General features: G+C 32.3%; 2 protein-coding genes across 3 annotated transcripts; one reads left to right on the plus strand and one right to left on the minus strand.

Moving 5' to 3' along the window:
• The first annotated feature begins 2,033 nt into the window (after positions 1-2,033).
• LOC104211538 (uncharacterized) lies at positions 2,034-5,018 on the plus strand. Its single transcript, XM_009760608.2, has 6 exons — positions 2,034-2,315; positions 2,401-2,621; positions 2,946-3,153; positions 3,769-3,854; positions 4,144-4,235; positions 4,361-5,018. The coding sequence occupies exons 1-6, from the start codon at positions 2,226-2,228 to the stop codon at positions 4,600-4,602; spliced, it is 939 nt and encodes a 312-aa protein (XP_009758910.1). The 5' UTR covers positions 2,034-2,225; the 3' UTR covers positions 4,603-5,018.
• Positions 5,019-12,256: 7,238 nt separating this feature from the next.
• LOC104211539 (protein EPIDERMAL PATTERNING FACTOR 1) lies at positions 12,257-13,477 on the minus strand. 2 transcript variants are annotated; one of them, XM_009760609.2, is made up of 2 exons: positions 13,306-13,477; positions 12,257-12,705 (listed from the first exon to the last, which is right to left on the minus strand). In XM_009760609.2, the coding sequence occupies exons 1-2, from the start codon at positions 13,400-13,402 to the stop codon at positions 12,431-12,433; spliced, it is 372 nt and encodes a 123-aa protein (XP_009758911.1). In that variant the 5' UTR covers positions 13,403-13,477; the 3' UTR covers positions 12,257-12,430. The 2 variants fall into 2 exon arrangements, with proteins under 2 accessions (XP_009758911.1, XP_009758912.1); XM_009760610.2 differs by having other exon boundaries at positions 12,257-12,702; positions 13,306-13,469.
• Between the last annotated feature and the right edge of the window lie 2,269 nt (positions 13,478-15,746).

Here is a 15,746-nt window from a genome sequence, read left to right on the forward strand (position 1 = left end):
AAATTAAGTTGTTGATGTTGTAAGAAAACTGCAACCCTGTGTCACCTAGTTATAATGTAAGAAAATTGAAGAGTATAAGTCCACCATTGACAAAGCTCCGCTTTCGAAAATAGGATTTTTTTAATTTTATTAATTGTTTGGATTGGGTGTTGTTCCAATTGATTGAAAATATCAAAAAGAGTTCAAAATTTAAATTTGAAGTGATTTGGAGTAGATTTGAGCAAGATTTGAGTGAATTTCAGTAAAGACGCAAGGAAACGAAGTCGTTTTTTGTATAATAATGTATAATCTTGTATAATAGTGTGTATGAGTGTATAAACACATCTTATACACTATTATATACTTTTATACACCTTTATACAAGTGTCTGTAGACGAACTTCTTCCACGATTTTCAGTTGCATTTCTTATTCAAAACCAGTCCAAATCTCCATTAAATGACTTCAAATTCTATATACAACCTCCTTATACTATTTATAACAAGTATAAATAACACATACTCCAAGTTCCTCACAAAATCAAATTCGAAATTTAAACCCACATATTTAAGCTTATTAAAAATCTAATTTTCACCACCCAAATAAATTTGGTTTGTTGAACTAATATTTGAGTCATAGTTACTGATTCAAAATTTAACTTAAAAGCTTGAGCAATCTTTTTTAAAAATTGAATAGTAATTTCGAGGACCTATTGAAGTTGGATATTGAATCTTAGCCTATTATTTTTGGGCTAGTTGGTTGTAAATTGCAATATGGGCTATAAAATTGAAAAGTAGGGAGCCCAGTTATTTTTATATAAAAATTTTCCATTTTAAGACATCGACAAATATATATATATATAAACAAAATTGCCCTTTCAAAACTTTTTCCAAAACACATGTGGACAGGATTTTTGTACACAAATAATTTTAATTCTTTTTTGAAATATATATTATTTTTAATACATCAAATTAAACCATCGATAAAAATAATATCAATATAAATGATCCCAACATTACTAATCTTATTATTACTAATACACCTATTTAAATATATAGATTCTTATACACCTGCCAAACCACATATTGGGGGGTTGGGGGGGAGGGGAATCCATTCAATGGTGAAAGTCTGAAAGAGACACCTAAAGTAATTTAATGTTAAATATTCCACTCTCATGTCCTTAATTTATTACACCCAACTACTACTAATCTCCCCCTCTCACACCCACAATCTTAGTTCTTATTCAAACCAGTTAAACCGGTCACCAAAAATGTAGGAGCAATCTTACAAAATTTAATTCAAAGCAATAAATAAGAAAACATTAAAAAAAATTATTATTGCTTCTACTAAATAGGTGTTGCTTTTATGAAGAAAGTTTGATTCCTTTTTTAATTAGAAACCATGGAATTCCGTTAAGAAAAGGTTATAGTCTGTATTTGGCTTTTCTCTCAATTTTTGTAACAGCACAACGCTTGGTTTCTTCGCGTGACTCAAACGTCTAAACTTTTTCTCCTCATTTTCTTCTATCTTTCTCTCTCCCTCATATATTGCGCGAAACTCACGGCTCATTTTGTTTGTTTTCATGTTTTTCTCTTTTGGAATTCTGTTTCATCTTTTTTGGGGTTGCAGAGTAGAAAGGGCACGTCATTTTCCAGAGAAGAAAACCAGAAAGCAGAACTTGTTATGTAAATTTCTGTTTGTTTGTTTTTTGCTTTGAGAGTCGGCTATATTTTTCATTTGAATTGAAAGACAAGTCTCTCTAGTTTTTTCTTGGGTTTGTGTTTTCTTTAAGTTCAAAATTGTACTTTAGGATTGAAAATCTTAAAAGGGGTAACTATTCTGCTTGCTAGATTTGTGGGTTTTGACTGAAAGGGAGAAAATCACGCCGGAGTCTTTGGTTCGCGGTCACCGGAAAGTGAAGGAAAAAAAAAGACGACTTTCTGTCTTCCTTTTTTCTTTTATTTTCCGTATAATAGTTATAGTTGTCTAAACGTCAAATATTGGTTTCTAATTTATTTATTTATTTTTCACCTAGTATATTTAGACCGAGTTATATTCGCCCCTTCTCATTCTCATACTAATACAATCCCGTCATTTTCTCTCTCTCTCTCTCTCCCATTTCTACTTTGTGTTTTTGTTTTTCTCTTCTTCTCTGTTTCTTTTGTGTCTCCTCTGTTTCACAGAGTTTAGAGAGAGAGACAGTAATTTCCGATCTCTTTCTCTCTCTATTTTTTCTTGTGTAATAATCATGTCAATAGACAAAAGCTCAATGCAATCAAACCTTGATTGCTTCTTGGAATGCACCACACCGTTAGTCCCTTCCCAGTTTCTACCCCAGGTATTTTTTCTTCATTTTTCATATTTATAATTCAATGGATGAATATGAAATGTGATTTGTTATTGTATGATTGTTTTATGCGCAGAGTGAGATTAGGAATCTGAACAGGTTATGGCATCCATGGGAAAGGGAGAAGGTTGAATATTTTACTTTGGCTGATCTTTGGAATTGTTACGACGAATTGAGTGCTTATGGGGCTGGAGTTCCTATTAAAATGGATACAGGCGAAACTTTAGTTCAATATTACGTGCCTTATCTTTCAGCTATTCAAATCTTTACCAGCAGGTCTTCTGTTAATTTTCTGAGGTAAAATTCTTTTGGTGCTACACTTTTTTGGGTATCTCAATTTGATCATTGATTTTAGGGTCTTTTCTTGTCAAATGAATTTCTTGGTTTTTTTTGAAAGTAATGCAGCATTGCTTGTTTACCAAGTTGAGCCGGTCAAAGTTTGTGATGGCAGCAAAAATTCTGCTACTTAAAGCTAAATAGGCTATTACATAGTTTATGTTAGTAATATACGTTTCCCAGAAGTTAGATTATTCAAAGTTTGTTAGTTGCTTGTTAGAAACTATGCTTCATAGTTGTGGACTGGAGATAATGAAGTTGTTCAACAATTTAATAATTTTGTAGGGAAGAGACTGAGTCTGTTTGCGAGACGAGGGATTCGTTCAGTGATTCGTTCAGCGACGAGAGTGAAAGTGAAAAGCTATCAAGATGGGATGGTTGTTCTTCTGAGGAAGGAGATAGTCTTTGGCAAATGAATGATAGATGGGGCTATCTTTATTTTCAGTACTTTGAGAGATCTACTCCTTATGGAAGAGTCCCTTTAATGGACAAGGTTTTCCTCTTTAGACTTGTTACACCTTTTTTTGTCCCCTTTAGTTTCTATTCCCCTGCTTCTTAAAGTCTTCTTTTGAACCAAAATTTATACTGGTAGCTAGTGCTTTAGGAAATGTATGTGGTAGCAAGTTTTAGTTGTATATTTCCAATTAGTTTTATCTCTTGTTTCCTTTGTTATCAACCCCTTTCTTTTTATGAACTTCATATTCGAAAGAAAAAGGACTAACTGGGGTTTGTTTCTGTTAATAGGGATGATAGGAATAGTTCTTAGTTTGTGACTTCTAAGTACAAATTTACAGGCCTTAATTGTGCTTTTTAGTCCCCCTTCTCCCTAAAATCATTGGAGATAAATCTATTAGTATTGTTCTTTATTCTGTATTCTAGCCTAATCCGGACATTATGGTTGACTTAATCACCCACTCATCTTTGTTTATGCAACTCAGAGAAAATTTGAAGCATTTATTCTTTCTTTATGCAGTAGAGTTCTCTAATGATTCTTTATTTGATAAGATATATAAGATTCCATATGAAACATGTGGTTTGAACTTTTTAGCATATATTGTTTTGTTTTGAACGTTTATTTGACACTAACTCTGATTCTTTTTGCTCGCAGATTAGTGGTTTAGCTGAAAGATACCCCGGATTAATGTCATTGAGAAGTGTAGATCTTTCACCAGCTAGTTGGATGTCAGTTGCTTGGTATGCCAGTTCTTCCGTTCTGTGCACTTATGGTCATGAAACTAATGGTTAACTGAAGTAGATTTTATCAAGTTAATGAAATTTATCTGGGACATGTAAAATATTGTTTACTTGCTCCTTGATGGGTATTAATTGGATCATATTTTCCTTGTAATGCAACCAATTTTATACCACTTAAGTTGATCCTGCATCCTTTTGGTATTGCTGACTTGCTTGGTCGCCACAGTGAGTAATGAAAGGGGAATAAAGACGGATTTTGTTACTAACCCTTTTGACCTGGACATTATAGGTATCCGATATATCACATTCCTATGGGAAGAACCATTAAAGACTTGTCAGCATGCTTTCTCACATTCCACACCCTTTCTTCTTCTTTCCAAGGTATTGTTTGATCTATCCGTTGGACATTGAATGCTTTTCCCTTTTTAATTGCTATCTTCTGAGCGAACGAGTGATGAAGTACAGAATATTTTTACACTAGCTAATCTTTTGGTCGTCTCGTGCAGATATGGACCTTGAAGATGACACGGAGAATGGTAAACGGAAACGAAAGGAAGGAGAAAGCATCCCACTTCCACCTTTCGGTTTGGGCACTTACAAGATGCAGGGTGATGTGTGGCTTTCAGACAGGAAAGGAAGGGACCAAGAGAGGCTGGCATCACTTTTTAGCGTGGCGGATTCTTGGCTAAAGCAGTTGGGTGTCCAGCACCATGACTTCAACTATTTCATGGGTATTCGTCGTGGCTGACTATTTCAAATGATGAACTGCACTTTAAACCCCCCACCAATGGGGCTGATCACTGGAATCCCTTCTCGTAGGTTCTGAGGTGTTTTGGTTTGTTGCGTTGGTAGCATTAACAGCCTTAGTGCTGAAGATATCTCTTATGTAAAGGCATTAGGTTTTTATGTGATCTTCTCCTTATCCCAAAATGAGGATGTACTAAAGATGTGACTTCTTTTTGTATAGAGGACTAATTGGTAGGACATGATATTTACATGACTGTGATGACTCCTAGCACTTAGCGTGCAAGAATTGTTCCATCTTTTGTATAAATTCTGAGGTGTCTTTTTGGTGTGTTTTCCTTGTAATATTTTCATGTAAATAGTTGACATCTTTTTTAAACAGTAAATTCCAGTACAAGTGGAGAAAAGATGATGAGTTGTTCTTGTGTTCACATTGGAAGACTTGCTGTTTGTTTGTAGTGGATGAGGTTGGTTAGTGATTTTTATCAAAGTCTACAACATGAATAGAGGGTGGGTCCTTTTTTGTTACACAAACAGCCACAGCAGTGGTGTCGACATTATGTCAGTGCCATACATTCTGTGTTATTTTCTAAATTAGTAAGATTTGAGAAACTAGCACTAAATCTTTTAGTGGACTTTGTGTATGTAGTCGTCTTATCTTACAACCAAACTTCTCTTTCATTTTCCCCTTGCTTTTTAGTCTTCCCCTCATTATGTCTTAACAATGGTTAGAGCTTTTTGCTTTTTGAAGGAATTGAGTAAAATTTTGTCATTTTCTATTATTTAACAAATCAATCTATAAAAATAGATAACTTGTTGCTGAGGAGAAACTTTAACTCTATATGAAAAGAAAAGAAATGGGAGAAAGTCAAATTATATTTTGAAGATAGAATACATAATGCAATTTGTCTGATCCATAGTGATGACCGTCACATAGGCGATTAAGGATTTAAAATTTATGGGTTTTTATAATAATCTGTTAATATACAATAATAATTGGGTTCACAATCAAATATTTACCGAAGGATTCTAGCTTTGCCTTTGTTCTCTCATGGCTTGTAATACGAGAATTATAATATCTAAGTTTTGGTATAATTTCGAGCATTAATTTGTTTTTAAAATTTAAATTTGCTTAACTAAAATTACACATAAGAGTATTATAAATTACAATTAATTTCTACTTAAAAAGATTTAGAAAGTATTCGCTAATTTGCAGGGGCATTTGTATCTATACCCGCTTTTTGGGTCACGTTTTAACTTGTACTCGCTTTGTAAAAAAAAAATTGCAAGCGTACCCATTTTTTCGCGTAACTTCAGCATACGGGGCTGAAGTAACAAAGGTAATCACGCAAAACTTCAGCATTCTGGTAGACGGGCCTGAAGTAGCAAGTGTGCTGAAATTTTTGTTTGTAATTGCTGAACTTAAGCATAGTAGCTGAAGTTTTGTTCTCTATTTGCTGAAGTTTTTGTTTGTAAATGCTGAACTTAAGCATAGTAGCTGAAGTTTTGTTCTCTATTTGGTGAAGTTTTTGTTTGTAATTGCACTAAATAAGCTAAAGTTTTTTTGTCCTGTATTCATTAGTTTTGTCATTAAGCTTTTTCAAAAACTTCAGCAGAAGATGTTGAAGTTATTTAGTTCATTTATAAAAACTTCAGCACTAAATAAGCTGAAGTTTTTTTGTCCTGGATAAGTTTTTTAAAAAACTTCAGCAAAAGATGCTGAAATTACTTAGTTCATTTGTAAAAATTTCAGCACTAAAAGCTGAAATTTTTTTGTCCTGGATTAATTAGATTTGTTATAAAGCTTTTTCAAAACTTGCTTTTGTTAATTTTTTCTAAATTGTTGTAGATAATATGTATAGCATAGTCAGTCAGTGCTTTGAGAGATCAAGCCATCATATTGCTATAATCTTCTCCTACGTTGGGAATTATAATTTCTAGTTATCGTCTGAGCATTACATTTGAACAGCTCTTACTATTTTATTATCTCTAGAAATCCAGTACTTCATAATCCTCTCTTTTTCTTTTATATATATTTGGTTTGGGGGGGGGGAGGGGGGTTACTAATTGTACAAGTAATATAGCTTTTTCAACAGCAGCAAAAGAAAGAAGACGAAGTAATATAGCTTTTTCAACAGCAGCAAAAGAAAGAAGAAGAAGAAGAAGAAGAAGAAGAAGAAGAAGAAGAAGAAGGAGGAGGAGGAAGAGGAGAAAGGAGGCTGAAGTTGTTTAAAAAGTGGGTACAATTTAAAAAAAAATAGGTAGAGATTAAGCAATTTTTACTAATTTGCAGCCTAATTTAAATAACAAAATTGTCACATAAAATCAAACAGACAAAGTACCAAAAGAAAAGGAAGTATTATGAATTTTTCTAGTGAAGTTAAAATAAATGATTTATAAAAATATATTTTAAGATTTGACAATGTGGTTGGCAAAGATAAAAACGAAATGGATAACGAGCAATTTCCAACAAGGGTCCAACAAGATGCTAAATTTTCCTTCTTGTACACAATCCTTCATCATTAGTAATTAGGCCGTTCAATGTTCCACGTCCGTTGTACTGCTTCCAGTACATTATCTTAGATTATCTTAGCTAATTTCTCGAGATGACATTGAATAAAGTATTAATTAATTGGTGAATAGTGGTCCAATTTTATGTAGATAACCACAAGTACAAGAAAGGTCTACCTGAAACCTTTTTCTCATACAACCCAAGGGTGTAGTAGAATGGTTTGAGATTTTTTCATCTTTAATAAGAAGTTTCAACTTTGAGTCTTAGAGCTTGTTTGACCAAGCTTTTGGGAGGCCATTTTTTTATTAATAACAATATTTTCTTTTTTAAAATTAGATGTGTTTAGCCAAGATATAGAAATTTTCTACTTTTGGTAAGAGGCTATGAATGCTAGCTTCTTCTAAGAAGTAAAAACAAAAGTAAAAATTAATTTTTTAAAACATAAGTTCCTTATTATAAATTTATATTTTTCAAATTATCCTTTATTAATTTAACCTTTTTTTTTTGTTTTGTTTCTTCTCTCTTCTTCTTCTTCTTAATTATATTTCCATCGTATTTTTATTTTCCTTTTCTATTCTTCTTAGAAATAGTCTATCTAATAGAAATTGATCTCTTCTTTTATATAGGATTTATGAAGCTGATTTTTAATTTATGTTGTATGATCGTATTTTGATATATTTGAATTATCATGTAAACAATAAGTAATATTGGATACACGATATTATTACTTTAGATTACTATATTTTATATTGATTATTTTTTTAATACCATATATTTTGACTTTATACTTATTTTTAATTAAATATAAATAAAAAAATTAATTAGATTCTTTTATAATAAATATTTAAATTTATTTCTTGTTTTTAAATAATACTCCCCCCGTCCATAATAAGTGACCAATTTGCTTTTTTATTTTGGTCCAAAATAAGTGTCCATTTATATAATCAAGAAAGAATTCAATTTGTTTTTACAAAATTACCCTTATGTACATATCCCTAAAAAGTTTTCTTACTCCTCACATTAAATATTTAATTAAGGGTAGTTTAGCCATACTAGGTATTTCTATATAGAATTTAGTATTTTCTTAATGAGCGTGCCAAAAGCTAATTGGTCACTTATTGTAACCGGAGGGAGTACTAATTATAAAACTGAATATTATTATCATTTTTCGTAATTTATTACTCAAAAGTACTTTTTGAAGAGATTGGTCAAATATTATTTGCTTATCAAATATTTTAAAAAGCACTTCTCAAATGAATTGACCAAACAAACTGCAACTTTCTAAAACTATTTTTTCGAAAAGTACTTTTAAGCAAAAACAGTTTTCAAGATAAATAATTTCTGGCAACTTGACTAAACGAACTCTTAGAAATGGAGAACTTCTTAGTAGAGGATGCTTTTCGATGTTAGTGAGTCTATCAGATATAAATCTAAATTAGTTAGACCTTTTCTTTTTCAAGTAAGTGGGGCCAACTTATCATCAACTTTGGAAATGGTCCAATAGTAGAAAAAAATAAAAACAAGATGATTTAACTATCTTATTTAGGAGTAGAAAATTTTGTTGATCTAAAAAGTGCAGCCACTAACCATATGACAATAAGAGAAACTTTTAGTGCAACCACCAACAAACAACTCCTAGCTATATACATGGGGCATTTTGCTTCTTTTTTATAGTTAATTGAGTCAAGAAGTCATGTCCACATTGGTTGTATATGGCACTTGTTCAAATTCAACTCATGTTGCAACAAACAACAAAGCAATTAATGAATTGTATGATCCACTTTGGGAACCAATGAATGAATGCATTAAGAGCTGTTTGCTTTTTCTAGTATGGAATTATGATGATCCAATCTATTTGAAGTGGTTTGTTTGATTTAGTGTTTGATGATGGGGCAAGCTCAAACTTAGAGATAATCATATTTTTACCAATAAATAATTTTAAATGTCACTTAAGATTGTGGTGTCAATGGGAAGTGGGAACATAAGACTTTTGAGTTGTGGCACCACTATGAACTGCCTTATATTTTTCCACAAAAGGGTTATCTTTGGATGTGCTAACGATTATAGCTCTGGGAAAGGTTTGTTAGTTTTCTATAAATTTCAATGGCACTTGAGGAGGTTTGGATAAGGAGAGATGCAAATGTAGTAAGCGTGGCAGGTTTCAAACTGCGGGAATCGAGGTTGAGATAGTTTGAGCACGTGCAGAAAAAGTTGTAAATGCTCCGATGAGAAGGTGTGATAGGTTGACCATGGCGGGTCTAAGGAAGGGTAGGGGTAAGCTTAAGAAGTATTAGGGCAAGATGATTAGGCAAGATATGTCATTGCTCCAACTTACCGAAGATATGACCCTCGATAGGGTAGGGTGGATGTCGAGAATTAGGGTGGAAGGTTGACAGTAGTCGCTAGTCCCTTAGTCTTATCAGTAGTACTAGTATTATTTTTGTAATTTTTTTCTTATTCTTGATTCTTTATATTACATGTCGTACCATTTGTTCCTATTATATTGTTGTTGTTACTGTTTGTTACTTTATTTTCACTGTTTCTTGAGCCGAGAGTCTATCAGAAATAACCTCTCTACCTCCACAAGGTAGGGGTAAAGTTTGCGCACACACTATCTTTCCAGACCTCACATGTGAGATTACACTGAGTTTGTTATTGTTGTTATAATTATGATTAAGTGATAGAAGTTTATGTGCAAATACGTATTATGTATCTATAGATTTAATGTGTAAACACTGGGTGTGAAGAAGTTTTTACACTATTTTGATTGGTCTTATTACTGAAGGTCCATTTAAACAAAGTAGAAGTGATATTGCCTCTCATCTAAAATTATAGATACAAATTATTCATAGAAGCCCAAGATAAGATAAACAACTGAGAGCTGTTGAGAACAGAACAGTCGAGATCTTAATTTACAAAGGTAATATATGTTAAAATTCTTAATGTTTGAACCCAAATCCTCTCTTCAAAGCGATTCAATCTAAAATTAACATTTGTAGAGATTGTTAAACAATTTTGATGTTTGTGGCGATAGTTAAAGTATACATGAAGAATAATCAAGCTATCAAATCCTTTTGATCAAGTAAAACTTCATTAAATGCAAGATCAATCTCCATAAAGTCCCCGATTCAATTATAAATTCATCAAATTCATGGTAAAATTATCAATTCGTTAAATTAAAGATAAAGCTAAGAATTCCCTGGATTTACATTTGAAGTAAACACAATGAGATGATATACTTGTTGCCTCAAATGCGTTGTTCTGTTTTGGATTTTGGAAGAGTTGGCTGACAGATGCCAATTTTTTTGGGCTGCTGTTGGCACGGCGAATCCTATGTTATTTTGGTGCCAATTGCTGCTATGGCTCATATATATGTTCCAACGTCCCTAATAATTAAAGGAAAAACTACACAGTGTAGTCGCTATACAAAATAATTGCTGAGAAATATATTCATTTGTATATTATTGTAGAATATACATACATAATATATTTTTTATCCATAATTAGTGTATATCTTTTGAATATTCAGATAACGGAGGTAATTATGTTTGGCCGACTGGCTTAATATGTAACTTGTCCAATATTAAAGCGAGCTAGGCTACGGCCCAATAAATGCTCAAATTAAGACTTGGACCGACGAAGTTTTTCCGTAGGCCCAGTTGACTTCCCTGGAATTGATCCATTAGAAAATGGGTATTATCACTTTTAGCCCGTGCCAGAAACTATTTACATTTAATAGCCGAAAAAGTATATAAATTTTGTATATAACATACAAAATTTATATATACACAAAAATTATATCAATTTGGACTTGGATAATGGGTTGGGCTATATGCTCCTAACCAAGATGGGCCTAAGAGTTGAAATAGAACGGACTTGAAAGAGAGTAAAGTTATAAAAATTGCACTGGGCGCCCTATTTGATCGCCCTCATTTAATCTGTACTTATTTTTTTAAAAAGTTTTAACTTATACCCACTTTTTAAACAATTTCAGCCCATTTCTCCTCCTCCTTCTCCTCTTCTTCTTCTTCTTCTTCTTCTTCTTCTTCTTCTTCTTCTTCTTCTTCTTCTTCTTCTTCTTCTTCTTCTTCTTCTGGTGTTGTTGATGCTGCTATGATATTTCAGTTCATGGGGATGATTGTCATAAGTATGTTTATCAGATTATTTAAAAATAAATTATAAATAACTTTCTAAAGTTATAAGTTTTGAAGAACATGATAGTAACTTGTTGGATTCAGCTTTGTACATAATGCATTTTAACCTGTTGTGCTAAATCATTTATCTAGTTTTTTAAGTTACTAATTCTACTTATGATAAACTTATTATCTGTATAAAAATCAATTACATGATAGCATAAAACATGCTGAAGTTCAGCAAATATAGAACAAAACTTCAGCTAAAACATGCTGAAGTTCAGCAAATAGAGAACAAAATTTCAGCTACTAGATTGCTTAAGTTCAGCAATTACAAACAAAAACTTCAGCCAACACTAAGTTTACGTGAAAAATTTCAGCTAAAACATGCTAAAGTTCAGCAATTACAAACAAAAACTTCAGCAAATAGAGAACAAAACTTCAGCTACTAGAATGCTTAAGTTCAGCAATTACAAATAAAAACTTTAGCACACTTGGTTCAGTAATATTTGCTACTTCAGGCCCGTCTACTAGAATGCTGAAGTTTGCGTGATTGCCTTTGCTACTTCAGGCCCATATGCTGAAGTTAGGCGAAAAACTAGGTACGTTGCAATTTTTTTATTTTTTTTTTGCAAAGCGGATACAAGTTAAAACGTGACCCAAAAAGTGGGTACAGATGCAAATGCACCAGTAAAGTTGGATTTCAAAAAGTTGTTATAAATGTATTTCTAACATAGTAAAGTAAAAAAAGAAAAATTTCCAAGTAAACTGTGTTAAGAAAAGATTTGAAGCTCAAACTTCCAAGATTATAGATAAGGTGGAAATAGAAAACTGAGTTTATATTCTATGCGTTGACTCTCTAAATTTTGAAGCTCAAACTTCCAAGATTTAGAGATAATATTTTTTTGGTAATTAGATAAATATTTATCATAAGTATTACTTAATTGTAGTAAAATGGTAACTAAGTTATTATTACATAGTATTAAAATTGATAGTGTAAGGAAATCAATCAGTGCAGAAATTAGTAGTAGTTCTCTTTGATTACACATAGGAATGTTGCCTACACATGGGAAAAGGAAGTACAAATAAAAGCTCTAAGAAACAAAAATATGTTGAGAAACACTGTATGGTACATAGGATCAGTGGAAATATGATGACATTTGTGTGAATAATTTTCTGAATCTCATTTAAGGAACAGGGTATGACTTGTTATGACACATACATTTGTAAGCCATAGGACAAGTCTCAGCTTCTTCAAGAGATGAACAAACAAAGCTAACCATGACTAATCTACAAGGTCTACAAGATCCACATGCATGTGAACAATCCGGCAACCTTGACCCAGCTATTTGCAATGTATCTGCTGCTCTTTTGTGCATCATTGATCCCCTTCTTAATTCCCAGCTCATTTCTGTCCTCGCCGTCGCCTTTTTTCTGCTAACTGGTTGATTCATCTCTTCTGCTAATTATATAAAGAAGAAATTCAACATCATAAGCACATTGTTTATGCCATCAAGAAAAGCAATTTTCCCCACCTAATTGGGATTTAATTAACAGTTTGCTAGTGGATGTCAGCATGGGCGGAACTAGGTAGAGTGAAGGGGGTTCGTCCGAAAATTACACGAGTATCAATGAGATCTTTTTTTTATTTTTTTATTTTATATTATATGTGAGTTGTTGAATCCCTTAACATAAAGAAAAATTCAAGAATAGTAGTAAAGGAGGTTCAAAATTGGTTTAGGTCATAGGTTCAAATTTCAAATGTGAAATCCTTAATTTTTTTGAACCCCTTGTATAAATTTCTAGTTCCACCACTGAAGGTCAAAAAAGAGTTAAACTTCCACGCACCAACATTTGTTAACTTTCTTCTTACAAAGTGACTTATAATAACATTTAACTCTATATAATAAGTCTAATGTGCTAATATAGAAAAAGGTAGTGATATGCTATAACATGCTAAAGTGCACTAAAATAAATTATACTATGTCAGTGTTAGTGTTAGTGTATACAAGTTAAATCTGTTAAAGAAGCATATATCGTGGAAAAAAGAAGTGAGCCATACGTGAGGGTAGCTTGCGAATATGTCTGGCATTGATGAAAACTGGGAGGAATACAATTAGAAGAATGAGAACAGTTGCGGTGAACACACAACTCTTCATTGGCTTCAATATATTGAATTTCTTCCTTCTTTTTCTTGTTAGATTTGTTATCAAAATCTTAGCTAGTTGATGGTAGAAAACAAGTTTGGTTATGTTGAAAAATGCAAGGATATTTAAAAGGGCAGCAAAAGGAGGTAGAATTGAAGCAAGTCACAGGCAAGAGTATGAAGATATAACACAAAAAAAGGATCACATGAAAGAGGCAGAGTTGCAGTGATGAACAGGGCTTGAACCCTGTGAGATATGGTGATTGCATTTTCCCAATTCACACACATTTGGTAGTGATTATGGACTTATTACTACGTAGAATTTACTGATGTAATTGGAAGGTGAGCTTATTTTTCGTGAAAGTTTCAATGGAGACTAGAAGTGGCTTGCCATGCATGGAACAGCAAGTCTGCTTTAAATGTACACTGCCAATATAATGTAATATAGTAATATACTAGTAAAGTTATGATATTAGGCTAGACTAATGTGACTTCAATAAATGTTTACTTGAATGATACAGATTAAAAAGAAAAAAATCCCAGAAAATGTTTCTACTGCACATGATGTATTTACTTACTCCATCCGTTTCAATTTCGGAGTTTAATACAAACAAAAAAAAAGATTTTTGAAACTTATGGTTTTAAAAGTTTAAGGGGTAAAAGTTTTGTGGGGCCATAACATTTGTGTGGTTATAGAAGCTTCTCATTAAGGGTAAAATGGGTAAAATAAAAAGTTAAAGTTAAATTATTTACAATTTAGAAATGAGTCATTTATTTGGGAACAGACTAAAAATGAAAATACCGCATCTAATTTGAAACAAAGGGAGTACTACTTTTAACTCACACACGTCTTAGGAGTCGTTTGGTCGGTGGCATAACAACCTGTTTGGATGGTTCTTATTATTGTTTCAAAATGTATCGTAGAGTATTGTACTGTATCGTTTTGATGTATACAATGTTTAGATGGATTGTATTGTTTGTTGCGCCGTCGATTCATGATGTCATGCACCAACAATGTGAAGAATAACTTGCAATATTATAAAGAAAAAGTAAGGTACGAGGTAATATTATTATATAAAAAGGTAGAGTAAAGAATAAACTAATTTTTTTTAATAATAAAAAAGAGCAAAATGAGAGAAAAATAAGGAAACGATGCGACCACACTAAATCGGTCATTCCATAAAGTGACACATTTCGTCGTTACGTAACGTTGAATTTAACGATACGATACAATAAAATTTAAGTAACAATCAAAACAAATATTATATATAGAGTATTAATACGATATAATACAAATATGTAGCAATATCCAATAAAATACGGTATTATTTTATTTCGTATTTGGTTGGGTATTAATCAAAACAAACAAAAGCTAATCTGCATTTTCACATTTCAATAAATTAAAAAGAAAGAACAAGGGGAGAAAAATGTGCGAACCGAAAAGAAAAGAACTTTCCGTTTCTCGAAATAATAAAACATTTTCCCGAACCGTGTCAGCTTATTTCATCACATCACGAGAAAGGTAGAGAAGTTTTAGTGCGTTGAGTGAGGCTTTTTTTTTGTATTACAAATTTGTGGATCTCAATCTTATACTTCTGGGTCCAAAAAATTGTGAGATAAAAAAATGCCTCATACAACTAGTGTCAGTTGTATGACAAACAAAATAAAATTTTCCAGAAAGGTACATGGATCTACCTTTCTACAAGCGAGTTAACTCTTAATCCCAATATTATACTCCATCTGTTCCAATTTATGTGAACTTATTTCCTTTTTGGTATGTTTCAATAAAAATGATTCCTTTCTAAAATTGGTAACAATTTAGCTTTAACTTACAATTCTACCCTTAATGAGAAGCTTTTATAACCACACAAATACTTTGGGCCCCTTTTTGACTTGTTTAGGACTACAAATTCCAAAAGCCTTCATTTTTATCTTAAACTCCATGCCCAGTCAAACAGATTCACTTAAATTGGAACGAAGGGAGTACTACTTTGACCTTTTGTCTTAATTAACACTCTTCAATTTAATCCAACTCAAGTAGAAATTACTTCATAATGTTCAAGAATTCAGCAAAAGATATGAAAAATAAGTAATACTTAAATACTCTTCATTGGATTGGATACATTTTGTCCCTTCGTCCCATCCTTCCATGGTTACTTTTTGACTAGAGTATACTTTTGAATGAAATTCGACGAGGATAAATTATTCATTAAAAATGACAGCTCAGAGACTATAGTCGATAAAACACTTAGAAACACATTCACGTGCGACCGACCGGCGATAAAATACCGGTGGAGCCGCCTTGAGGAATGTGATCCCGAGATGGGGGTGTGATCTTTCTTCTGACTTCAAAGTTG

Source organism: Nicotiana sylvestris, chromosome 7, assembly GCF_000393655.2.
Source record: "Nicotiana sylvestris chromosome 7, ASM39365v2, whole genome shotgun sequence".
NCBI lineage: Eukaryota > Viridiplantae > Streptophyta > Magnoliopsida > Solanales > Solanaceae > Nicotiana > Nicotiana sylvestris.